The 27288-nt window shown below is 46.6% G+C and overlaps 1 protein-coding gene across 3 annotated transcripts in view; it reads left to right on the plus strand.

The window, feature by feature from the left end:
• SPATA6L (spermatogenesis associated 6 like) overlaps positions 1–16155 on the plus strand; it is a 201760-nt gene extending 185605 nt beyond the window's left edge. For all 3 annotated transcript variants that reach the window (XM_030193805.1, XM_030193807.1, XM_030193808.1), the window contains 2 exons: positions 1618–1734; positions 14742–16155. In XM_030193805.1, coding sequence (XP_030049665.1) covers positions 1618–1716 — 99 coding nt within the window. In that variant the 3' untranslated portion in view covers positions 1717–1734; positions 14742–16155. The remainder of the gene's footprint in view (positions 1–1617; positions 1735–14741) is intronic.
• The last annotated feature ends 11133 nt before the right edge of the window (positions 16156–27288 follow it).

A 27288-nucleotide genomic window follows, 5' to 3' on the forward strand; every position in this document is an offset into this window, starting at 1 on the left:
TATTGAATGTACGAATTTATCTGAGGAGAGTAGGGGGTATTTTAAATTTAATCAATGTACATATTGCCAATATGCTATACAAACAGCAGAGGTGCATATTCCCCATACACATAACAGCATAAACTATATGGGAAAACAGATTGTAATTCATCTCAATGTGTCTATGGCATGTGCTGCCCTTGTGGGTTATGGTACTTGGGCCAAACCATACGTAAAATCAATTTAAGGATTGCCCAGCATTTGGCCAATCTACGACTACAATGGGTGGCTCCCTTGGTGTCACACTGGTTGGAAGCACGACATGAGGTACATAAGTTAAGGTTTATTGTCCTTCAGCAGGTAGTGGCCCCCAGAGGTGGTAACATATCTTTAATGTTATTGCTCAGAGAACAGCGCATTATTTTCAAGAGGAATACTGTGGCCTCGATGGGGCTTAACAGGGAAATTGATTGGATGAGTATATAGGGACTGATGTATTTAAGGAGTGATATCCTGAGGCATCCTATGCGCATGTGTGGGCGTTTGTCCGTTTCTGAACCCCGCCATCTTGTATGGGTGTGAGAGGCATTCCAGGCGATCCAGAGTGGCCGGTAAGGTTGATTTGTGTGATTGTTTGTAAATTTAGTATTTGTGAGATATGAGAATATGAGTGAAAATAGGGTATTGTGATGCTGCGTTGTTATGTTGCAGGTGTTGACCCCTGATGACACTTTTGATAGTGAAACACAGTCTGTGTAGGGTCTGAAAGGCCCAACACATGCAGTTTATGTTCATTACAACTTGGAAAGCATTATGGTGGAAGATAACATCTGAGTTATACTGAGTTGTGGTATCGAACAATCATGGTGGAAGAATCACATTGATTTTGATATATTTGCTGAAAACAGTGAGAGGCAAGCTGAGACTTTATTGATTGACACAACCAGGAAGAGCAACGGTGTGTCATCATTTGATTTGTGTGCGTAAAACGTACGGGACAATTTTCATCTAAGGACTGGGTCTGCACACATGTGTGAACATTGTCAAAAGAAATATTCAGCTTTCTAATGTGTTATCATTGTGAATGAATTGTGTAATCTTACTGATTGGAGATATGTGGTCTCCCTATCTTTGCAGTCTATACCATTCAGTATCAAAAAATTGTTGAATTACGGGTGTATGTTGATTTATGTGGATAATTGTTGATTGAATGCATGTGATGTGTTTGGGAAGTATGAGAGTGATATATGAGTTGTTAATGGGAGTAATAAAATATTACTATTGATTTATGATTTACAATAAATAAAACATTAAGCAATAGTTGTCAGAGATTCTGTAGTTTTACATAGTGTTAGTTACAGTTAGTTGAAAACATTTATCCCTGTGTTTGCATTTGTTAGCATTATCTAATGTGGAATATATTTTCCTAGAGCCACCAACTGTTTCCAGCAGCCAGTTCATTAAAGATGATTGGTATTTTATTCAAATTGACAGCACTGAGAAAAAAATGTTTTCTAGAACCTTTGATGTAGAGCATGTAGCAAGGAAGTCTAACTCTCCAATTAACTTTTACTAGATGTATTTAAGTCTTTGAGCAAACGTTCTGTAATTCAAGCTAATAAGATATGTTTTGTATAGGGAGCCACTAATGCTGAAATTGAGGATGTCCTAGAAAGAAAGTCCATCTCTTTAAGGAATTCTCCAAACAACAGTTTACAGGAGGAAAGATATTGCTGAGATGTCAACATTTCAAAGGTCAGGAGTTTAAATGCCTTTTCCCTCTAATGCAGTTTTTATTTTATTTGACCATATACTGTACAACATGCACATATTGTAAAAATGAGAGAATAGAGCAGAAATATCCTACACAAACCTATTGCAGATCTATATTATTACAGTTTGTTGCATATGTGTCAAGGTAATCTGTGTAGCCCCATTTTACACAGAACGCAGGGACTGGAGTAGGACATGCTCAGTTCCAGTGATATTTGAGCACAAGAACTGCTGACTTGAGCCTTTTCTAAAATATCTGTAGGAGTGCAAGTGTATTTATTGGCATTTGTAACAGGAGTGGTTAGCTAACAAATATACATAGTGAATAAATGAAAAGGGCTGCAGAGAGACTGAACTGGGCCCGGGGCAGAGCCTGCGCCCCCCCCCCCCCCCCCCGGGGTCGCTGCCGCCCGCCCCCTGGATTGCTGTCACACCCCACACCCCCCACACACAATCCAATTACCTTTGCTGGCGGGGATCCCGAGAAGGCCCTGCCAGCAGAAAACGTGTTCCTCCATCGCTTCTCTTCCGTCAATTGCTTGCCCCAGACCCTGCGGCTGAGAGGAAAAGCAGCGGCTCATCTGGGCAGAAGAGTAGCACTGGAGGTGCTCCTCCAGGTCCTCCCCAGCCTCCAAGGGGGCCCGGCTGCAGCACCAGTTTTCTCTCTCCTGCTCCTGTCGGGACGCGATCATCACTCGGGTCCCAACTGAGCAGGAGAGAGAGGAAGACCTCGGCGCCGGGCCCCCCCTTGGAGGCCAGGGCTCGGAGAATTTTGTCCCCCTGCCCCCCCTCTCAGCAGCTATGTAAATGAATGGCACAACCCTAGCAGTTTTCACTTAGAGATGTTGACGCTTTTGCATAGAAGTGGCAATTTTGCAATCTCCACCCGTAGTTGGTGTCAGTTCCACATTTTGCTGCCCCATTTTACAAACCTACATATGTATGTACCACCAATTTAGTAACGAGACCACAATTTTAAATTGGTTTCATTTTGGAGACAGAAATAATCAGTGGGGGATTAAAGGGAATGACTCCCTTAATCCATTGTGTAAAGCCTTTTTAAAACACCTGTATGTGCCTTTGAACGGGCATAAAACCTATCAGGAAAATTTTTCCCTATAGACATGTGTTCCCTTCATAAAATGGGGAATACGTGTGTAGATTTTAGTCCCACCCAATCCACACTCCCTTGATATCTCTACGTAGAGAACATCTCCATATATAAATAGCAGCTTTCTGAAATCAGTATTTACACTTACATATGATATACACATGTAAATGGTATTAGTTACATGTGGATATGTCTCTAAATTAATGACCTATTTATTTCATTTTGAGTAAATTATGTAAACTTTTTTAATGTCTATTTTTCCCACTCTTTAGACCTGCAAATTGATTCATTTTAGTCTTTTCTGATTCAAATCTTCCTGTGTAGTTGGTTTGTTATTTTTGATCTGCTCATATACTTGACTACACTAAGCAAAGAAGGTCAAGGATCCTCTAACATAGTAGCATAGTAATTGATGGCAGATAAAGACCTGAACAGTCCATCCAGTGTTCCCAACATTCACATTCATTATCAAGTCATGATTATACCAACAATGAACATGATATAGAATACTTGATTATTGTCTCTCTTTGGCATTCTGGGACATAGACTGTAAAGTCCACCAGGCCCTGTTCTTAGGTTCTAACTGCTGAAGTTTCCATCGAAGCCCACTCCAGCCTATCCAAATCTGTCTTGTCATTTGCGGAGCACAGACCATAAAAGTCTGCCCGGCCCTGTCTAGCCCATCCTAAACCAGGTTGCCATATAAGGGATCCAAACTATACAAGCTTGATTGCTTCACAGCCAAAGTCACCATCTAAGCACCACTCAACATGCAAACACACATACAACCACCCAACTTGTGGTAGTAGGAGATGGATATGGCAGAATCCTTCTGTAATTTGCAGCAGCAAATTGAGTTATCTCCAAAGGTGAAACTTAAGGAAATATTTGGGGAATTTGCAGATAAAATGGATAGATGCTCTGGTTTTATTCACTGTTTTAGTGGAGGAATGTCCTGCATGGCCTGATGGAGATGGAGAGGATGATGATGAAAAGCCGGGGAGGAACATATATAGAAGATGTTCTGTTATCGTGGAAATCATACATACAATCATTGTCATCCTGGGCCAGAAATGTGGCTGTAAATATGCAGACACTGCAGGGAGATGGGAAAACTGTGATGGTTTCTCTTTGACTGATGTTACTTTCTGGAAGTGTAGAGGTTTAGTGGGAGGGTAGGGGTAAAAGAAGAAACTTGTGTCCTTGGGTACAATTGTTTGCATTTCAGACTTCCAAAAAAAATTTGAACTAATAAACTTTCTGTAGTAATTGGCAAACTCTAAAAATACATTGTATTACCTTAAGACTCTGTGGCTGAAACCATTCCACAACAGGAACACGTTGGTTGGATCCATCTCTAGCCCTTTTACAGATAAGATATACCCCAAGAAGGGAACCCTCAAAAAGCAATTCTCGATTTTTCTATATATGTGTTTCTTCCTTAAATGTTGGAGAACACGCAATATGTTAGGATCAAGATGAGAGTATAGATAAGAAGATGTATGATAACATACTGTCCTGACATTTAGCTGAAAACATCATTAATAAGTCTTAGAAGACAACAGGGGCATTTCTTAGCCCAATGAATTTTCAAATGAATTTTCAGGCACACCTGGACAGGTTGCCAATACATGTTACAGCTTGTGAATGCCAGAAGGGTTTAAAAATGTGTAAGGAGCTATTCAGAGAAAATGCATTCTTAAGACCCAAACAAGCCAGAGTGCAGTTCAATAAACATAAACATGTAATCAGGGCAACCTACATCATCATGTAGTGACTAGGAGTAGTATAAAAGGCAGGAAGAGGTTTCAGCTCACTTTCTATGCAAGGGGAGCTACCTAAGGGGTAAGTACATGACAATAACATGGAGTTTAATTTATACTCCTTATGTTCCATCAGAAAAGACTGGTTTCAATTACACAAGGGAATCATGGTAAAAGCTTGTAATTATTATATTTGGAGTTCACATTTTTCTAAGTACCATTTATGGATAAAGTTATTTACAAAGCAGCTGAATATCACCGCTGTCCACATAACGTTTGGCTCCACCCCTGTTACATCCCAGCCCCTTCTCAACTTATATATATACCGGCAGTCAGGGTCATAGCTAGAAGTCAATTTTGGGGGGTTGGGGGGTCCAAAGATGGACAGAGGGGTCAGGTATTCTCTCCACCTCCCCCCCCTGCTGCCACCCCTGCCACATTAAAGTATACCTTTGCTGATGGGGATGCCAAGCCCCACCAGCCGAACAGGTTTCCTGCATGTCCCACCTGTGCTGCCAGAGCAGCACTCAAGTCAGTGGTGCATTTTAGCTGCCAGTGTTCATACTTCCGCGCATGCTGAGTTCAGTCGCCAGCATCGGCGGTCTAAGCGCGTCTGCTGACTTAAGTGCTGCTCAGACAGCACAGGCGGGACTTGCGCAGGAGATCTCTTCAGCAAGCAGGGCTTGACATCTCTGCCATCCATTAAAACAGAGGGGGCCTGAGCTGAAGGTGAGGGGGCCCAGGCCCACAAGGCCCCACTGTGTCTTTGCCACTGGCAGTGACACTTATATAAATATTCAGCTGGTGGTGAATACTTATGCAGTATTCAGTCAGCAGTGGTGAGTTTTTTTTTAAATCACTTGCCATTGCCAGAAAAGTTACACCTGGATATTCAGTGTTGTGCTATGTGTGGGCATCAGCATTGAATATCCAGGCCTAACCAGATTAGAGGTAGCTTCCGGTACAATTGCATGTCCCAGCCAGGTACATAAGTACTTAAGTATTGCCATACTGGGACAGACCAAAGGTCCATCAAGCCCAGCATCCTGTTTCCAACAGTGGCCAATCCAGGGCACAAATACCTGGCAAGATCCCAAAAAAAGTACAAAACATTTTGTGCTGCTTATCCCAGAAATATTTTCCCCAAGTCCAATTTAATAATGGTCTATGGACTTTTCCTTGAGGAAGCCGTCCAAACCTTTTTTAAAACTCTGCTAAGCTAACCACCTTTACCACATTTTCTGGCAACAAATTCCAGAGTTGAATTACACGTTGAGTGAAGAAACATTTTCTCTGATTCGTTTTAAATTTACTACTTTGTAGCTTCATCGCATGCCCACTAATCTTAGTATTTTTGGAAAGCATAAACAGATGCTTCACGTCTACCCGTTCCATTCCACTCATTATTTTATAGACCTCAATCATATCTCCCCTCAGCCGTCTTTTCTTCAAGCTGCCCAGCTGCTTTAGCCTTTCCTCATAGGGAAGTCATCCGATCCCCTTTATCTTTTTTGTCGCCCTTCTCTGCTCCTTTTCTAATTCCACTATATCTTTTTTGAGATGCGGCGACCAGAATTGAACACAATATTCGAGGTGCGGGTGCACCATGGAGAGATACAAAGGCATAATCCAAAATTCCAGGAATAACATGTATAGAATGTTTGTACGTTTGGGAAGCTTGCCAGGTGCCCTTGGCCTGGATTGGCTGCTGTCGTGGACAGGACGCTGGGCTCGATGAACCCTTGGTCTTTTCCCAGTGTGGCATTACTTATGTACTTATGTACTATTTATGTGGGTCCCAGCTGAATATGGACCAGGACACACATAAGGGTTTCTGATCGGGCCCCCCTTCCCTCCCTCATTCCCCCTTCCCAAGAGCAAAGGCCCCACTGAATCCAGTTCTCCCTCCCTCCCTACTCCCCCTCCACAAGAACCATGTTTTTGCTAGAGGTCCTGGCAGCCATTTTGAATCTGGAGCCACGATAGTCGGGAGCAAGAGGGATTGTTCCTGCCCCATGGACCTTAGACCACCAGGGATTTAAAAGGTAGGCCTGGGGACACTGTTCCCTCTAAGCTGAGTGGGTCCTCCATCTACAGTCCTGCCAGTGCTGTTTCACTATCATACTTCCAATAGTGAGGGACAGGCAAGTTCTGCAGGACTCCAGGGAGCCTGCCTGACCCTAGTGTTTGAAAACACAACATTGAAGCACCACCCCCTACTGCTATCAATGCAGTTGGAGGACATCTGCTCAGCTTAAAGGGAACAGTGCCAGGGGGGAGGCCTATAGGAGGTAGGGGGCTTCTCAACATCAGCCATTAGCTGGCTCCAAGCAGTTTAACTCAGCGAGATCCTCTCCTGCCCGGTTAAATGGCTAGGAATATTGACCTCATAAATTTTTACTGTATATCAGCTTATACTGACAAAATGTATCTATTCACTGGCACCAAATTTTGAAAGTAAAGGGCCCAATAGGCAAAGGATTTATGCTCCTAACTTTGAGAGTTATGCTTATAAATTGGCATCTTTGAAAATTTGCTAGGGCTGAGTGCCTACATTTTTATACTCAACACTTAACTAAACTAAGGGATCCTTTTACTAAGGCATGCTAAGTGAATTAGTGTGGGCTAAATGCTAAGACATCAATTATATTCCTATGGACTTCTTATCTGTTAGCATGCCTTAGTAAAAGGACCCTCAAATTTAGGAGCATAAAAAGTGGGTGGTAGCAGGGACAGATTTAGGGAGGTGTGACAAAACAGTGGGTTCTTAGCCTGTGCTACTTCTACTACTTATCATTTCTATAACGCTACAATACCTATGCAGCGCTGTACATTTGAATATGAAGAGACAGTCCCTGCTCAAAAGAGCTTATAGTCTAATTAAGATGTACACAGTGCTGTACTTTTGAACTAAAACTGTATTATTTCTTGAAGTGTAGTTTTCTAGTTTTGCCAGCAGGTGGTGCATGTTTATGTTTAAAGCTGTTACAGAGAACTGACTGTTCTTTCTTTAGGGGTCCTTTTACTAAGGCGGCATGCGGTAGTGTAGGTGCGGGTTTTGGGTGTGCGCAGAATCATTTTTCAGCGCACCTGTTAAAAATGCCGTTTAAAAATGTTTGCCAAAAATGCACATATGACAAAATGAAAATTGCTGCGCATCCATTTTGGGTCTGAGACCTTTCCGCCAGTCATTGACCTAGCAGTAAAGACTCATGCGGTAACCGGGCGATAATGACCTATGCACGCCAAAATGCCAAATATTTATTGGACATATCCCAAAAATGAAATTACCACAAGAGCCACGCGGTAGTCGGACGGTAACTCGATTTTGGCGCACATTGGGTGTGCGTAGACACGTGGCTTAGTAAAAGGGCCCCTTAATTAACACAGAAAAAAGGTAACCTGCAGTGATGTGGCCAGCTATTTTTAAAACTTGTTGTTCTGGGCTTTGATTGGCCCAGGAGCTGAATTCATCTAGACATGTACTGGCTTTTTCTCTAGTCTTTGCCAGGGAGAAAAGAGAGATGGATCTCTTTGCTGAGGCCTTGTGAACAATTATATTTGCTAACTTGTGAGCAGCTATATGTCCTGATCTCCCCAGGTACTATTTAGATAGTAAACAATTGTTTCCATATCATCAAGCTGATCAATCCATAGACTGGTGGGTTGTGTCCATCTACCAGCAGGTGGAGATAGAGAGCAAACTTTTGCCTCCCTATATGTGGTCATGTGCTGCCGGAAACTCCTCAGTATGTTCTCTATCTCAGCAGGTGGTGGTCACACACAGCAGCAGCTCTGGCTAGGCCTCCAAGCCTAATTTTTAGGTTTTGTTGAGTGCCTGGGGTTGAGGGCTCTTTTGAGCAAGTGCAAACCTGGTGGTGCCAGGTCCCTCCTTTTCTCCCCCCTCCCGCTGGCTCCGTTAAAAAAAAAAAAAAAAAAAATTTTGAACGTCCTTAAAGGCGTTTATTTCGACGTTTATTTAAGCGTCTATTGCAGCTACTCACTGGGACACCAGGTCGTTACAACTCGGAGCGGACAGCAGGTAATTTTTACCTTTTTATAGTGGGCAGGGGGTTCCCCGATTCTTCTCCTCGTGGCATATGGCGTCGGAGGGCGAGGGTGCAAAGGGTCGCTCCCCGGGTCGCTTGAGCGCTTCTAGAGGGGATGCGGGGGTCTTAAAGCCTGATTCGCCCTTGTTGGGTGACAGTTTCGTGACCGATGAATGTCCCGGTCCTTCCTCCGGCGTGGCGGTTTTTCCCGCCATAAACGCCCATCCCCCGCTCCTCGCCTCCGCCATCTTGGCCGGCCACGCGGCTCGGACGGCTTCTTCTTGGGCCGCCCTTGAGGTTGGAGACATTAATGCCATGAACGCCCTTAATTTGGGCGACGGCACAGAAGCGGCTAAAGTTAAGAGCCGTTCTTCCCGCGCGGCTCCTTCGCGGAGTTTCGCGCCGGACGCCATTTTGGATGCGCAGCATGTCTCTCCCCCGCTATTGCGAGCGCCGGTTGAGGGTGCGTCTAGGGCTGTTGCCCAGGCTGCGGAAGTGCACAGTCTGGGGGGTTTCTCCCCCGAGTTTGTTTTGCTGCTGCATCAGGCCTTCCTCATGCACAACGCTGCCCCTGCTCCCTCGTCTGGTAAAGAGGTTGAGGTTCCCAGAGGTAAACGTCCTCGGGTTGATTCCCAGGCCTTGGAGGAATTTGTCTCCTCCGATGTAGATGAGGGCAGCGTGTCTGAGGTCTCCCAACGGTCCTTTGCGGATTCCTTGGAGGAGACGGATCCCCGCTCGGATGGAGCGGATGACCCCTCTGCAGCGCGGCTTTTTAGCCCAGAGGATTTGCCCAACCTGTTGTTACAGGCCATGGACACTTTGAAGATTTCCTCTCCGGAGGACGTCTCTCCCTCAGCCCCTGTTGGCTCTGCCATTATGCTGGGGACGAAGCGCCCGCCTAGAACCTTCCACGTGCATGATGCCATGCACACCTTAATTTCGGCTCAATGGGATGTCCCAGAAGCGAGCCTTAAAGTGGCTAGGGCTATGTCCCGCCTCTATCCTTTGGCTGTGAGTGAACGTGAGGCCTATCTGTGGCCTACCGTGGATTCTTTAATCACTGCGGTGACTAAGAAAACGGCGTTGCCGGTGGAAGGTGGCACGGCCCTAAAGGACGCCCAAGACAGAAGATTGGAGGCGGCCTTAAGGTCGTCCTTTGAGGCGGCTGCTTTAAGTTTGCAGGCCTCAGTTTGCGGCTCCTATGTGGCCAGGGCGTGCCTGACTATGGTGCAGCGGGCTTCCCCCTCGGATCATTCCTTGAGGGCTGATTGGCCGGCCCTGGAATCGGGCTTAGCCTATTTGGCAGACTTGCTGTATGATGTCTTGAGGGCCTCAGCGAAAGGCATGGCTCAGACAATCTCTGCGCGGCGGTGGCTTTGGCTGAAACATTGGTCTGCTGACCACGCCTCTAAATCCCGCCTGGCTAGGTTGCCTTTTAAAGGCAAGCTGCTCTTTGGGGTCGAGCTGGACAAAATCGTGACCGATCTCGGCACGTCTAAGGGCAAGAAATTACCAGAGGTCAGGGCTCGGGCTAGTACTCGTCCCGGTACCTCCAGAGGACGGTTGCAGGAAGCCCGTCGGTACCGCCCGGGCAAGTCGGGTTCCTCTGCCCCCTCTTCCTTCAAGAGGAATTTCTCCCCCAAGCAGCATTCCTTTCGCAGAGACCGCCGTCCCGGAGGTGCTCCCTCCGGTCCTCCCCCAGGGTCTCGTACCCAATGACGGGGTCTTGGTCCACGCCCCAGTGCAGATTGGAGGACGGCTGTCCTCGTTTCTGGGCGAGTGGACCACAATAACTTCAGACGCGTGGGTGCTGGAAGTCATCAGAGACGGCTACAAACTAGAGTTCTGCCGACCCTTAAAAGACGGGTTTGTACTCTCTCCCTGCAAGTCTCCGGTCAAAGCTGTGGCAGTGCAGCAGACCTTAGACAATCTGATCCGCCTGGGCGCGGTCGTTCCGGTGCCAGAAAGTCAGCTTGGCAAGGGACGTTACTCCATTTACTTTGTGGTACCAAAGAAAGGAGGTTCTGTCCGGCCTATCCTCGATCTCAAAGGGGTCAATCGGGCCTTGAAAGTGCGGCACTTTCGCATGGAGACTCTCCGCTCTGTTATAGCGGCAGTGAAGGCAGGAGAGTTCCTGGCATCCTTGGACATCAAGAAAGCGTACCTGCATATTCCCATCTGGCCTCCTCATCAACGCTTTCTGCGTTTTGCAGTCCTGGGACGACACTTCCAGTTCAGAGCCCTCCCTTTCGGGTTGGCTACTGCTCCGCGGACCTTTTCCAAAGTAATGGTGGTCATCGCGGCCTTCCTACGAAAGGAAGGGGTACAAGTCCATCCTTATCTGGACGACTGGTTGATCCGAGCCCCCTCTTATGCAGAGTGCGGCAAAGCTGTGGACCGGGTAGTTGCTCTTTTGAGCTCCCTGGGATGGATCATCAACTGGGAGAAAAGCCAGCTGCGCCCGACTCAGTCCCTGGAGTACCTGGGAGTTCGATTCGACACCCAAGTGGGCAGAGTGTTCCTGCCAGACAATCGGATTGTCAAACTTCAGGCTCAGGTGGACCAGTTCCTAGTAGCCTCTCCCCTTCGGGCTTGGGACTATGTGCAGCTGTTGGGCTCTATGACGGCCACGATGGAAGTTGTGCCCTGGGCCAGGGCTCATATGAGACCACTTCAACACTCTTTGCTGCAGCGCTGGACTCCGATGTCGGAGGATTATGCTGTGCGCCTTCCCTTGGACCCAGCAGTGCGCAAGGCGCTGAGCTGGTGGATGCAGACAGACAAGTTGTCTGCGGGAATGCCTCTGGTGACCCCAGAGTGGATTGTCGTCACGACGGACGCCTCGTTGTCGGGCTGGGGAGCCCACTGCTTGGGAAGGACAGCGCAGGGGCTCTGGTCTCCTGCAGAGGCAAAGTGGTCTATCAACCTCCTGGAACTCAGAGCCATTCGGTTGGCGCTTTTGGAGTTCATCCCGGTACTGGTGTTGAAGCCTGTACGGGTCCTGTCGGACAATGCCACAGCTGTGGCCTATGTCAACCGCCAGGGAGGTACCAAGAGCGCCCCTCTAGCCAAGGAGGCTATGAATCTTTGCCAGTGGGCGGAAGCGAACCTGGAGCAGCTTTCAGCGGCCCACATTGCCGGAGTCATGAATGTCAAGGCGGACTTTCTCAGTCGCCATACCTTGGAGCCCGGAGAGTGGCAGCTATCTGCTCAGGCGTTCTTGGACATCACGAAGCGCTGGGGCCAGCCGAGCCTAGATCTGATGGCGTCATCGGCCAATTGCCAAGTGCCGCGCTTTTTCAGCAGAGGACGGGACCCTCGATCCCTGGGAGTAGATGCTCTTCTCCAACAGTGGCCGACACAAGAGCTTCTCTATGTGTTCCCGCCCTGGCCCATGTTGGGCAGGGTGCTAGACCGGGTGGCAAAGCATCCCGGCAGGGTAATCCTGGTGGGTCCGGATTGGCCCAGGCGTCCCTGGTATGCGGACTTGATCAGGCTCTCAGTCGACGATCCTCTGCGGCTGCCAGTGGAGCAGGGCCTGTTACATCAGGGTCCCGTGGTGATGGAGGATCCCTCCCCCTTTGGTCTTACGGCCTGGCTATTGAGCGGCAGCGTCTGAGGAAGAAGGGCTTCTCAGACAAGGTCATCGCCACTATGCTGAGAGCGAGGAAGCGCTCTGTGTTGGCGTTCCTGCAAGAAGGTCTGGAGAAAGGCCTGTCGCTCAGTTCCCTTAAAGTCCAGGTAGCGGCTCTGGCTTGCTTCAGGGGCCGCCTGAAGGGTGCTTCCCTGGCTTCGCAGCCAGATGTGGTGCGCTTTCTCAAGGGAGTTAATCACCTGCGCCCTCCTCTGCACTCAGTGGTGCCTGCGTGGAATCTCAACCTGGTACTAAGAGCATTGCAGAAGCCGCCTTTTGAACCCTTGTCGAGGGCATCTCTGAAAGACCTGACGTTGAAAGCAGTCTTTTTGGTGGCTATCACTTCAGCCAGAAGAGTTTCAGAGCTCCAGGCGCTCTCATGTCGAGAGCCTTTTCTGCAGTTCACTGAGGCAGGAGTGACTATTCGCACAGTGCCTTCCTTCCTGCCCAAGATTGTTTCTCGCTTCCATGTGAATCAGCAGCTCTGTCTCCCTTCCTTTCGTAGGGAGGACTACCCAGAGGAGTACTCTGCTCTTAAATATCTGGATGTGAGACGAGTCATCATCAGATACTTGGAAGTGACCAATGATTTCCGGAAATCGGATCATCTGTTTGTCCTGTTTGCAGGTCCTCGTAAGGGTCTGCAGGCTGCTAAGCCTACAGTGGCAAGATGGGTCAAGGAAGCCATTGCAGCGGCTTATGTGGCCGCGGGGAAGGTGCCGCCTATCCAGCTGAAGGCTCACTCCACGAGAGCTCAGGCGGCCTCGATGGCAGAGGCCGGATCCGTCTCCTTGGAAGAGATATGCAAGGCGGCAACTTGGGCTTCGGCTCATACATTCTCCAAGCATTACCGTTTGACTGTGGCTGCACGGGCGGAGGCCCGGTTTGGAGCTTCAGTGTTGAGGTCAGGGATTTCAATGTCCCGCCCTGGGTGAGTACTGCTTCGGTACATCCCACCAGTCTATGGATTGATCAGCTTGATGATATGGAAGGTAAAATTATGTATAATCATACCTGATAATTTTCTTTCCATTAATCATAGCTGATCAATCCATAGCCCCTCCCAGATATCTGTACTGTTTTTATTCTGGTTGCATTTCAGGTTCAAGTTTAGTCTTCAGTTACTTCAGAAAGACTTCGTGTTCAAGTTTTTTCACTTGGATTCTTCAAGAGTTAAGACGAGTTTGTGTTACAGTGAGCTGCTGCATTCCTCTCCCCTCCGTTTTACGGGGCTGGATTGAGACTTAAAATTCTGCCGGCACTCCCTCCCGCTTCGTGCGGCTGTAGGGCAGCTTTGTACCCCTCCCGCTTCGGCGGTGTTAGGGTCAGTCAGCTCCTCCCGCGGTTGCGGTTGCAGGATAAGCCAGATCCCCCCGCATCGGCGGGTGTGGTGTCCCTCCCCCGCTCCGCGGGGATGAGCTGGACGGATTCCCCTCCCCCACTTGTGTGGGGATGAGCTGGGTTAATTCCCCTCCCCCGTTTCGGCGGTGGTGAGCTGGGCAGAGTGTCCCTTCGTGGGTGTAATTCTCTAAGTGCTGAGTCCTGCGGATGGAGCTTTGATATCGACATACTGAGGAGTTTCCGGCAGCACATGACCACATATAGGGAGGCAAAAGTTTGCTCTCTATCTCCACCTGCTGGTAGATGGACACAACCCACCAGTCTATGGATTGATCAGCTATGATTAATGGAAAGAAAATTATCAGGTATGATTATACATAATTTTACCTTAGTTAGTGTTATAATTGATCCATATTTCAGTTACCTGTTATCATTTTGCTGATTGCACCTTTTCTGTTCATTGTTCTAATTTTTTCATGACAATAAACATGTTTAATTTATTGCCTCTGCTTGTCTAGACTGACTAAGAATCTTGGTGGTTTGTGTGTTGGGTCTGTGAGTGCTTTCTGGGAACTGTGGGACCACTGAGAATGTGGCCCCCAGTAACCTAAAAATCACTGGGGATAATTTGAGAGCAGGAGACTCACCCAGAGACAGTTGTGACCCAGTCGTTGGGAGGAGGGTGCTAGTGTAGAGCACAAGCAGCAGGTGCAGGCAGACATGAGCTGTGCTTGGGATAGTGACCCTCTAAGTGGCCGTGGGTTAACCCCATGCAAGTGGCTAGGCATTTTTTGACAGGAGGGGTTAAAGATTAGGAGGTTAGCACTGATTTTCTGCACTAGGCTCATAAATCTAGGCAAATACATTGATAATCACTTTTAAGCTCATAAATTAAGATGAATTTTCAGCTGAAAATTGGTCACAAATTTAGGAGCCAAAATTTAAAAGCTTTAGTGTTTGCTTAGGTCACCTCATATCAGTGTTAACCACATAAATAAGTGCTTTTGAATTCAACTTCAGGTTTTTTAGATGACAATTCATTCTGTTTTAAAATTCTTTTGTCTGATGTAACTCTTTTGCTATTTTGACAGGGACAAGTGAAAGATGGATAATATGCAAGTTAAATCCAAATTCTACATTTTGTGGTGGAACAGATGTATACCTGAAGACAAGTGATTAAGCATGTTAAACACTAAATACTGAATATTGGTGTGATAATGTTGTACCAAATAAGAGTTACAGATTAAAACGTTTGGTGATCACAAGTTCAATATGTTCATTTTCAATGCAATGCTGATTGGGCAGACATGAAAAATTGTATTTATCTTATATGGTGTTCAATTTAACTCTTTTATACTTCACTTTTTCTGCCTCCGAAAATTGAGGACAATATCCAGTAGGCTAGTTTGTTGCAAAGTACTGGCCTACAATCCTACTTGCACACCTTCTAGACGCAGAAGTAGCTATATATTTTATACCTGTTTGTGGGCAGTGAAATGAGAAGCAAAACAATATGGGGGTAATTTTGGAAAAATGCCAGTGTAAATATTTTCAAAAACATGTCCCTTGTATGCCTATTTTATAAGGCAACGTGAGGCATCTATGGGCCTTTATAACATAGGCTTCTACTGTAATCGTCAATGGCACACAATTGCTCTTGCACAAATTTTTCTGCTTCAAGGCAGGTGTAAATGTGTGTGTGTGTGCGCTCTGCATTTACCTGTGTATTTTGTGAAGTATGTATAACTCTGCCTCTTCTCCACTCAATGCCCCTGGGAATATCTGCATGCAGATCATGTAAAATATGGGGCTCAGGTTGGCATGCATACTTATACATGCATATACACCCACACAATTTTATTAGTGCCATTTTCCATATGCCAAACGTGCTTTCTAAAATTACCCCCTAGATGTATATTTGAGGTGCACAAATTACATGTGGTTCATTTCCTTGACCCTCACACACCCAGAAATGTCTCTTTGTAATCCAGCAGAAGGTACACGCACTGTGAATGCCCCCACCTATGTCTAGTTGCTGTGAGGGGTACAATTTTCATCCAGGGTAATCTCCTGAGTTACTCTCTAAATCCATTTGAAACCTCCCTACTTCTGCTGTAGGAATTTTTGCCCTAGTACTGAAATTAGTGGTGCATTTTGGAATCAACTTATGTCAGCGCAATGTAGCGAACTAAGTAATTGTGCCTATGATGCCAACAGTTTTAAAAATAATTGTTAAATCAGTTTTCATGCATAATACAGCAGTAAAGTGTACAGTAATCAAAGGTCTGATATGGTACTCTATACCCTCTGTGCAGCAGGAAAACTAGCTCATTTATAAAGGAACACAGGCTTTGTTTCTGTCATATTAGATTCCGTATGTTGCTTTCTTTGGATTATTGAAGAATATGGACAGCCATTTAATATAGCAGTTCTTTCCTTTTATATTTGAGATGTGCACAGTCAATGACAAATCATGAGATGCCATCAAGAAACAGAACTACTCCAAGTATGCAGTTTGTTTTCTCTTTGTATAAATCTTAGAAAAAATAAAATTCTTCATATTTTATCATTAAAAAGCTGACAAATTCTCTTTAAATAAATAAATAAACAAACAAAAAGAAAGAAATCAATGCATGGCACTCTGGCTGTGTTGAATGAAGTTTTTCTTGTGAATCCTTTGCAGGTTTTCTATAATCTGTTGTTTAGCACCATCAAGAGAATTACTGTTGTGCTCAAGTGAATCTTCCTCTGCTTGTCCAGAGAGATGATATAGTTTTATGGGCCATAGTGATCAAGGAGATTGTGTAGTTGCTAGCTCAATCAAGGCAAAGAGAACAGTTCTGCCCCCTCCCCCCATAAGCCCCAAAAGGGTTCTCAGGCATATTTATTGTCCCTCATGGTCTAGTGGTCCTTGAGGCAGGAGCGAATCTCACTCGCTCCTGCCCCTCACAGTTTCTCCTTGAAAATGGCCACCTCTAGCAGTAGTCTCATGGTACTAGCAGTATATTTTTAAAAATGATGACCACCATGGGTGACCAGATTGTTTCTAATTTCTTCTCCATTCTCCTATGCAAAGGAACAGATATAATACCAGCTTGCTAAAGCACCTTTTTTTTAAAATACTCTTAAGAAGAATTCTCCAATTTATAGATGAACAGTTATCAAGGTTCTTGAATGTGGTTTAATTTTTTTGCAAGAAAAGAATCCTCACATGGGATCTTCAAGAGCAGGAGAGAGTGGGTATCTCCACTAGATACCAGGGACCCCTGGTAAGACAAGGAGCAGATTGGGGGGAGGGATGGAGAGTGAGGAAAGGTCTTCCAGGAGGGGGGTACAGGTGGCTTGATGTCACACAGGGGTTTGTTGTCTCAGGTGTGGGTGTTTACTTCAGGGGGGCTGATAATTTGGGGAGTCTCATACTTCAGGGGATAGATGCTGCAGGAGGGGGTGGGGTGGGGGTAATAGTGCTGGGAGGATTGTTTCCACAGATGGGGGATGGCCTGTACTGGAATCAAGGTCTCTACAGTGGAAACAGCGATTGTAGAAAGCTGAGCCCACATATATGTGGGGGCATTTCTACGTTTCTTTTCCCCATATGCAGTTTTATAAAATCCCTGCTCTCTCTGTACATGGAGAGACTTAAACATGCAGGCCAACACATATTTTACAAGAGGCTTATGTTTGGCAGAGCCTCTTGTGAAATACTATGGGAATTCTCTTTGTCCTGGGTATGTGAATTCCCAATTTCTCTCCACATAGTATTTAAAATCTGCCATTACATGTCTGTCTGTCTGTCTGTCTCTCTCTCTCTTTATATATTTATATCTATATGTAACACTGGTCTCACCACAAGTTGTGGGCACCTGCTAGTTCTTTGGATCAGGTACCCAAAACCAGGGCCACAAAAAATAGTTCTGTTTTTACTGAACTGGGCATAGGCTGGAGCTAGAATAACCTCGGTAGGCCATAGGGTTTTAAGCCACACTCTTTACTATTATTTGTAATAATCTCTGAGCAAATTGACATCATTCTCACTCCAAAGAAACTCTGCACTCCAGATTTTTTGTTAAATGCAAAACATAACTGTACTGGAACTCTGCAACAGGCAGATATCCAAATGTCATACTTTTCTGGGTGCAGCGTGACCCCCCCCCCCCCCCCCCGGTGAAATGACGGACACCCCCCCGGGTGCATCTTTACCTGCTGGGGGGGGGGTGCTGCGCATCTGTCGGCAACGCTCGTTCCCTGCTCCCTCTGCCCTGGAATGGGTTACTTCCTGTTCCGGGGCAGAGGGAGCAGGGAACGAGCATTGCCGACAGACGCAAGGCACCCCCCCAGCGGTGAAACGACGGACACTACCTCCCCCGGTGAAACAACACCCCCCCCCCCGGGTGCATCTTTACCTGCTGGGGGGGGGGGGGGTGCCGCGCGCCTTTCGGCTTCGCTCGTTCCCTGCTCCCTCTGCCCCGGAACAGGAAGTAACCCATTCCGGGGCAGAGGGAGCAGGGAACGAGCGTTGCACACACTCACGCGGCACCCCCCAGCGGCGTGCACCCATGGCGGACCGCCCCCCCTTGGTACGCCACTGCTGTAAATAAATCCTAGGGTATTTACATATTTACAGTTCTTTTTCATTGCCACAGCCACAAGCTGAACAATAAACGATGTGGGTACTGTCCTGTTAACAGAATTTGTATCCAAACTGTCTGTTAGGACTTGTAGTATTTCATCTTGTGGAATAACAGTGTACAAGTTTACATCTAATGTGACTAAAAAAGTAATGACAGAATTTTCATCAATGGAAGCTAACTTCTCCAAAAAGTATGATGAATTCCGAATATAGGAAAAGCCAGTTTTAATTAAAGGTCTTAAAAAATGATCCATATAGGTTTGACAGGAGTTCTAAAATATCCTCTTGCAATTTAAGATCTTTGAATAACTATGTGTGATCAGCAAATTTAATTATCTCACTAGTTACTCCAATCTCTAGATCATTTATAAATATGTTAAGTAGAGAGGTGTGGTAGCCGTGTTAGTCCACTCTTAAAGGTTGATTTCTATTGATAAATATGTTAAAAATGTCCCAGCACAGACCCCTGGTAAAACCCACTATCTACCCTTCTCCACTGAAAATACTGACCATTTAACCCTACTCTCTGTTTTCTATATTTTAACCAGTTTTTAATCCATAATAGGACATTGCCTTATATCCCATGACATTTTTTTCAAATTGCAAGTAATAATGCATTAATGACAGAGTTAACTGTGATTAACTTGCAGCCCTACTCTAAACATTTGGGCCCTAGGTATGTGCCTAGTTTGCCTATGCCTTAATCCTACCCCTTCCATTCCTCCCTCTCTGTTTCCTTTTGTTCTCTTAATGGTACGGTCAGAAATGAAAATGTCACTGTTCTTTGAAGCCATTTCACGTTAATATAAAAGAAACTGGTGAATTTGTAGGATTGTAAGATGAAGACATTTGTTGGCATCATTGAATTCAGGTTATAAAATAGTTTCTTCAAGTTTATGGCTGTGGGGAAAATGCTTATTAAATCAAGCTCATTGCCATTATAAAGTAATAAATAGAAAGATAAGATGCAAAAGCTGCCTGAGTGTGTAAAATATGGACTTTAAATGCCTGATTTACTAAAGCTTTTCCCTCATTCTGTGCCTATGCAGAAAAAAACCTGACTAAATCATGTCTAAATTTGGCTGCAAGAAACCAATATACAAAGGAATATGAAAGTTTAAATTCAGTTATTCACTTTCAAGAGACTGGAAATTAAAGAATTGCTTTTCAGTTATTGTGGAAAGCTAATTATTCAATCTCCTTAAAAGTACATAAAAATAAGATTCTTTGAATAAGTAATCTTCAGTGAGCAGCCTTTTGAATGTCTTACCCTGTGGTCCTTGTACTAGTGGAGAGGAGACAAAAGAGGACAAGAGTAGTCAATGAAGATTACTCCAAATTACCCATCAATCATTGCTTCTGACAACTAACAAAAGGTGCTAAAATAAATCAACTAGTATGGTTTGCATTGCTTTTGATATTTATTCAATATAGGTAAACTAAAAAGGGATGCAAGTCTAATATGAAAGATACATATTACAGGGCTACTCTGCAGCCACTTACAGGGATGGAGAAAGGAACCAGAGGCCAGGCTGGAGACAGGCACCAGAAACAAGCCTGGAAAAAGGAACTAGGCACACACATTGCAAAGGCAATGCAGGGAGGGCCCCAGGTGATATCATAAGATGCTGGAACCTGCCTCCAGATGCTGGTCCTTTAAAACGTCCTCTTTGATGTGTGTGCATGCACTTAAAGAAGCTGGCTCCTGCTGGCGCGGCATAAAGGTCTTGACACCAGGCTGGAAGGCGAAGAAGCATCGTCATTGGTCTCCTTCCAAGCCTGGTACTGAGAGCTCCAGGGCGTCGAAGGATTCGGCATCCGTGAAGCGTCGATGCCGAGAGAAACGCTCACCCTCCATTCAAGAGGTGTCAGTCTTCGGGCAGCCCAGTACTGCCTCCTCAACCTCCACAGATTCTGATGCCGATTCCTGTACCGACCCCGCAGCCTTGCTTGACGGCGACTCTAGACGAGCGCATCCGAGCCATTCTTCCAGGTCTTCTGGAGGGGTTGCTGCATCAGTCTACTTCAGTGCCAGGGGAGCTTGCGCCCCCCCCCCCCGTACAGTCGATGGAAGCGGCAGCTGGCTCTGTGCCCATGGTGAGGTCCTCGATGCTGGTACTGCCTGCGGCATTGGCGTCGGCTTCCACCCAAGTCGACTCCCCATCGACATCGATGGAGGGAGCTTCATCGCTGCCGGCATGGGAGTCGACCTCTCTACATCGCCATCGAGGATATGGTTCCTCGGCATCGAGACGGGCCCGGTTTAGGACTGCAGTTAAGGAACTCCTGTCCGACACCGATGAGGATGACTCATGGGATGAAGGGGAAGATCCCAGGTATTTCTCTTCTGAGGAGTCTTGTGTTCTTCCTTCTGATCCTACTCCTTCACCAGAAAGAAAGCTTTCTCCCCCAGAGAGTCTTACTTTCTCTTCATTTGTCCGGGAAATGTCTGTGGCCATTCCCTTCCCAGTGGTATCTGAGGATGAGCCCAGGACTGAGATGCTCGAGGGTCTGGACTATCCTTCGCCACCTAAGGAGTCATCCACGGTTCCTTTGCATAATGTGCTCAAGGAGACCCTTATGCAGAACTGGATGAAACCGCTAAGTAATCCCACCATTCCCAAGAAAGCTGAGTTTAATATCGGATTCACGGAGAACCTGAGTTGATGAAGTCGCAGTTACCCCACGACTCTATGGTTGTGGATTCTGCTCTCATGAGAGCAAGGAGTTCTAGAGACTTTGCCTCAGCGCTCCCAGGAAGAGAATCTAGAACCCTGGACTCTTTTGGGAGGAAGGCGTATCAGACCTCTATGCTCACAGCCAAAATTCAATCTTACCAGCTCTACAAGAGCATTCACTTGAGGAACACGGTGAAGCAACTGGAGGAATTGGTTGATAAGCTCCCTCCGGAGCAGGCCAAGCCTTTTCAGGAGGTGAACAGGCAGCAGAAGGCATGTCGTAAATTCCTGTCCAGGGGTGCTTACGATACTTTTGATGTTGCATCCAGAATCGCTGCCCAAGGTATAGTGATGCTCAGACTCTCATGGCTGCTTGCCTCTGACCTGGACAATCGAGTCCAGCAGTGGATTGCAGATGTCCCTTGCTGGGGGGATAACATTTTTAGTGAGAAGGTTGAGCAAGTGGTTGATCAGATCATGCAGCGGGAAACCGCTATGGACCATCTCTCCTGCCGGGCGCCTTCTGCTTCTACCTCATCTGGTAGACAATTTTTCCAGGGAAGGAAGAATGCTCCCTACGCCTATAACAGGCGTAGGTACAATCCTCCTTCTTGACAGCCTTCTTAGGCTCATTCCCAGTGCACTCGTTCTCGTCAACAACGTGCACCAAGGCAGGCCCCTGCAGCTCCCCAGCAAAAGCAAGGGACGGGCTTTTGACTGGCTCCAGCTGAGCATAGCCACAATAAAAGTGTCTGTGCCGGACGGCTTGCCAGTCGGAGAGAGGTTAACATTTTTTCATCAAAGGTGGCCTCTCATAACCTCCGATCGGTGGGTTCTTCAAATAGTCTGGTTAGGATACTCCCTCAATTTGATATCCAGGCCTCCAAATTGCCCACCGGGAGCTCAGTCTTTCAGCTTCCAGCGCAGGCAGGTACTTGCAGAGGAACTCTCCGCCCTTCTCAAGGCCAATGCGGTCGAGCCCATTCCACCAGGGCAAGAAGGGCTGAGATTCTATTCCAGGTACTTCCTTGTGCAAAAGAAAACAGGGGGGATGCATCCCATCCTAGACCTAAGGGCTCTGAATAAATTCCTAGTCCGAGAAAAGTTCAGGATGGTTTACCTGGGCACCCTTCTTCCCATGATTCAGGAAAATAATTGGCTATGCTCTCTGGACTTAAAGGATGCGTATACACACATCCCGATACTACCAGCTCACAGGAAGTATCTTCGATTCCATCTAGGAGTGCAGCACTTCCAGTATTGTGTGCTGCCCTTTGGTCTGGCGTCTACGCCCAGGGTTTTCACAAAATGCCTGGCAGTAGTTGCAGCGTCGCTACGCAGACTGGGAGTGCATGTCTTCCCTTATCTCAACGATTGGCTGCTAAAGTACACCTCAGAGGCAGGGGCTCTACAGTCCATGCAGATGACTATTCAACTGCTGGAGCTACTTGGGTTTGTTATAAATTACCCCAGGTCCCATCTTCTCCCTGTTCAGCAACTGGAATTTATAGGAGCTCTGCTGGACTCACAGACGGCTCTTGCCTATCTTCCCGAGGCGAGAGCAGACAATCTTTTGTCTCTAGTTTCCATGGCCAAAGAGTCTCAGCGGATCACAGCTCAGCAGATGTTGAGACTTCTAGGCCATATGGCCTCCACAGTTCATGTTACTCCCATGGCACGTCTTTATATGAGATCAGCTCAATGGACCCTAGCTTCCCAGTGGTATCAAGCTGCGGGGGATCTAGAGGATGCAATCCAGCACTCCGCCGATTTTCACAATTCCCTTCACTGGTGGACAATCCAACCCAATTTGGTGTTGGGACGTCCCTTTCAAATTCCTCAGCCACAAAAAGTGCTGACAACGAATGCATCCCTCCTGGGGTGGGGAGCTCATGTCGATGGACTTCACACTCAGGGAGTTTGGTCCCTCCAGGGAAAAGGTCTTCAGATCACTCTTCTGGAGTTGCGAGCAGTCTGGAACGCTCTAAAGGTTTTCAGAGATCGGCTGTCCAATCAAATCATCCTAATTCAGATAGACAATCAGGTTGCGATGTACTACATCAACAAGCAGGGGGGCACCGGATCTCGCCCCCTGTGTTGAGAAGCCGTCCAGATGTGGATTTGGGCTCGCCATCACGGCATGTTTCTCCAAGCCACGTATCTGGTGGGCGTAAACAACAGTCTGGCCGACAGGTTGAGCAGAATAGTGCAACCTCATGAGTGGTCGCTCAACATGGGCGTTGTACGCGAGATCTTTCGAGAGTGGGGCATGCCCTCGGTGGATCTTTTTGCCACTCAGATCAATCACAAGGTCCCTCCTTCATTGGGGAACAGGCCTTCTGTATGCATATCCTCCCATACCTCCGGTGGGAAAGACTTTGCTGAAACTCAAGCAAGACCGCGGAACCATGATTCTGATTGCTCCCTTCTGGCTGCCTCAGATTTGGTTCCCTCTTATTCTGGAGTTGTCGTCCAAAGAACCGTGGAGATTGGAGTGTTTTCCAACCCTCATAACTCAGAACGAGGGGGTGCTTCTGCATACCAACCTCCAGTCTCTGGCTCTCACGGCCTGGATGTTGAGAGCGTAGAATTCGCTTCCTTGGGTCTTTCTGAGGGTGTCTCCCAGGTTTTGCTTGCTTCCAGGAAAGATTCCACGAAGCAGTGTTATTTTTTCAAATGGAGGAAGTTTGCCATCTGGTGTGATAGCAAGGCCCTAGATCCTCACTCTTGTCCTACACAGACCCTGCTTGAAAACTTTCTACACTTGTCAGAGTCTGGTCTCAAGACCAACTCCGTAAGGGTTCTTCTTGGTGCAATTAGTGCTTTTCATTGTCGTGTAGAAGGTAAGCCTATCTCTGGACAGCCTTTAGTTGTTCGCTTCATGAGAGGTTTGCTTTTGTCAAAGCCCCCTGTCAAACCTCCACCAGTGTCATGGGATCTCAACGTCATTTTTACCCAGCTGATGAAGCCTCCTTTTGAGCCACTGAATTCCTGCCATCTGAAGTACTTGACCTGGAAGGTCATTTTCTTGGTGGCTGTTACTTCAGGTCATAGAGTCAGTGAGCTTTAAGCCTTGGTAGTGCATGCTCCTTATCTCAAGTTTCATCACAACAGAGTAGTCTTCCGCACGCACCCTAAGTTCTTGCCGAAGGTGGTGTCGGAGTTCCATCTGAACCAGTCAATTGTCTTGCCAACATTTTTTCCCCATCCTCATACCCGCCCTGCTGAATGTCAGTTGCACACTTTGGACTGCAAGAGAGCATTGGCCTTTTACGTGGAGCGGACAAGCCCCTTCAGACAGTCCGCCCAATTGTTTATTTCTTTTGATCCCAACAGAAGGGGAGTCGCAGTTGGGAAACGCACCATATCCAATTGGCTAGCAGATTGCATTTCCTTCACTTATGCCCAAGCTGGGCTGACTCTTGAGGGTCATGTCACAGCTCATAGTGTTAGAGCCATGGCGGCATCGGTAGCTCACTTAAAGTCAGCCACTATAGAAGAGATTTGCAAGGCTGCGACGTGGTCATCAATCCACACATTCACATCTCACTACTGCCTTCAGCAGGATACCCGATGCAACAGTCAGTTTGGGCAGTCTGTGCTGCAGAATCTGTTCGTGGTTTAGAATCCAACTGCACCCCCTAGGCCCATTTTTATTCTGTTCCAGGCTGCACTCTCAGATGTCCTGGTTTTTATGTCAATCCTTGTTATGTTCTCGCCGTTGTGAGGCCCAATTGACCATTCTTTGTTGTTTTGAGTGAGCCTGGGTGCTAGGGATACCCCAATCGTGAGAACAAGCAGCCTGCTTGTCCTCGGAGAAAGCGAAGATACATACCTGTAGCACGTATTCTCCGAGGACAGCAGGCTGATTGTTCTCACAAACCCGCCCACCTCCCCTTTGGAGTTGTTCTTGTTCTTTTTGCTTTTGCATTTAACTAAGGGGGGACTCTCGCGTGATGGGCGGGAAGACGGCCGTGCATGCGCGGTACATGCACCCCGTGCACCAGAAGGCTCTGGCAAAGCTTTGTTAATTTTTTGCAGAAAAATTGCCGTGGACCTTCCTTTTTCCACCGTGGACGTTGACCCAATCGTGAGAACAATCAGCCTGCTGTCCTCGGAGAATACCTGCTGCAGGTATGTATCTTCGCTCTCAGTAGAAACCATTTTCCATATTCCTAACAGTGTTCCTTGTGTGGGATTTGGATGTAATCCTAGGATCAGCCTTTCAAGGACCTATTTTCTGGGATTTCTAAAGAGAGTGTGTGGTGGTGGCCAAAAATGCAAAGAGGATGCTAGGAATTATTAGGAAAGGGGTGGTAGATAAAACCAAGAATACTGTAATGCCTCTGTATTGCTCCAAGGTGCGACCTCACCTTTATTGCATTCAATTCTGGTTGCCTTATCTCAAAAAGATATAGCGGAATTAGAAAAGGTTTAAAGAAGAGCGACCAAAATGATAAAGTTGATGGAACTCCTCTCATATGAGGAAAGGCTACAGCGGTTAGGGCTCTTCAGCTTGGAAAAGGGATGGCTGACTGGGGATATGATTGAGGTCTACAAAATCCTGAGTGGTGTAGAATGGGTAAAAGTGAATCAATTGTTCACTCTTTAAAAAAGTACAAAGGCCAGGGGACACTCAATGAAGTTCCATGGAAATACTTTTAAATCAAATAGGAGGAAATATTTTATTACTCAAAGAATAGTTAAGCTCTGGAACTTGTTGTCAGAGAATGTGGTAACAGCGTATCTGGGTTTAAAAAAGGTTTGGACAAGTTCCTGGAGGAAAAATCTATAGTCTGTTATTGAGGTGGACATGGGGAAGCCACTGCTTGCCCTAGGATTGGTACTGTGGAATGTTGCCATGATTTGGGTTTCTGCCATGTACTTGTGACCCGCATTTGCCACTGTTGGAAACAGGATACTGGGCTAGATGGACCATTGGTCTGACCCAGTATGGCTATTCTTGTTCTTACGTTCTGATATGCAAAATAGGAGTAATTCTATAAAGAGGGCACCAACATTAAGGCACTAAGAACACACATAAATGACCAAAATACAAGCACCAATATTCCCACTTTGCACTATTCTATAAAAAGGAGCCTAAATGTGATGGCATGTAGTTGGATGGGGAACAATTACGGATGTAGATTATAGAATGCCACAGTTTATCTGCATCTTATAGTCATGCCTAAACTATATGTCCTACATGCTCATTTTCGAAAGAGATGGATGTCCAAAAACTGACATAAATCGGCACTTGGACATCCATCTCACAGAAACATCCAAATGGGTATAATCGAAACCACATTTTGGACGTCTTTCTCAGAAGTCTGTCACAACGTCATCCAAATCTCAAGGAGGCATATCGGAGGTGTGTTCAAGGCTGGACTTGGGCGTTCCTAAGACTTGGACATCTTTGAGCCATTGTGGAACAAAGCAAAGTCGTCCAGCACTAAAACTTGGACGTTTTGAGCTGGACCTATTTTTATTACAAATAAGGCACAAAAAGGTGCCACGAATGACCAGATGACCACTGGAGGGAATCAGGGATGACCTCCCCTTACTCCCCCAGTGGTCACTAACACCCTCCCACCCCCAAAAAGTGTGGTGAAGAACATTACTTGCCAGCCTCTATGCCAGCTTCAGATGTCATATTCAGGTCCATGACAGAAGTATGCAGGTCTCTGGAGTATTTTAGTGCACTTCAGACAGGTGAACCCAGGCCCATCGCCCCACTACCTGTTACACTTGTGCAGGAAACTGAGCCCTCCAAAACCCACCAGAAACCCACTGTACCCACATATAGGTGCCCCCTTCACTCGTAAAAGCTATGGTAGTGGTTGGGGGTGGTGGATTTTGGGGGGCTCAGCACACAAGGTAAGGGAGCTGTGTACCTGGAAGCATTTTATGAAGCCCACTGCAGTGCCCCATAGGGTGGCAGATTGCTGTCCTGGCATGTCAGGGGGACCAGTCTATTAAAAATGCTGGCTCCTCCCACGTCCAAATGGCTTGACTGGACGTTTTAAACTTGGACGTCTTTGTTTCGAAAATGGATGAAAATCAAAGACGTCCAAATTGCAAAACGTCCAAATCAAAGGATGTCCATAGTATTTTCGAACACAAAAGATGGACGTCTATCTTTTTTGAAAATGATCTTCTCTCCACCTCGGAATTTGGACGTCTTTGTAAAATGTCCAAATTCTGACTTAGACATTTCTTTCGAAAATGCCCCTCCTAGTATTCTAGAAAGGCAAGTAGGCGCTTATTTTCCTTTCTAGAATGGGCTCCAGAGGGTGCTTTCTTAGTGCCTGAAAATAGGTGCCTCTTTAT

This window comes from Microcaecilia unicolor, chromosome 2, assembly GCF_901765095.1.
Source record: "Microcaecilia unicolor chromosome 2, aMicUni1.1, whole genome shotgun sequence".
Lineage (NCBI taxonomy): Eukaryota > Metazoa > Chordata > Amphibia > Gymnophiona > Siphonopidae > Microcaecilia > Microcaecilia unicolor.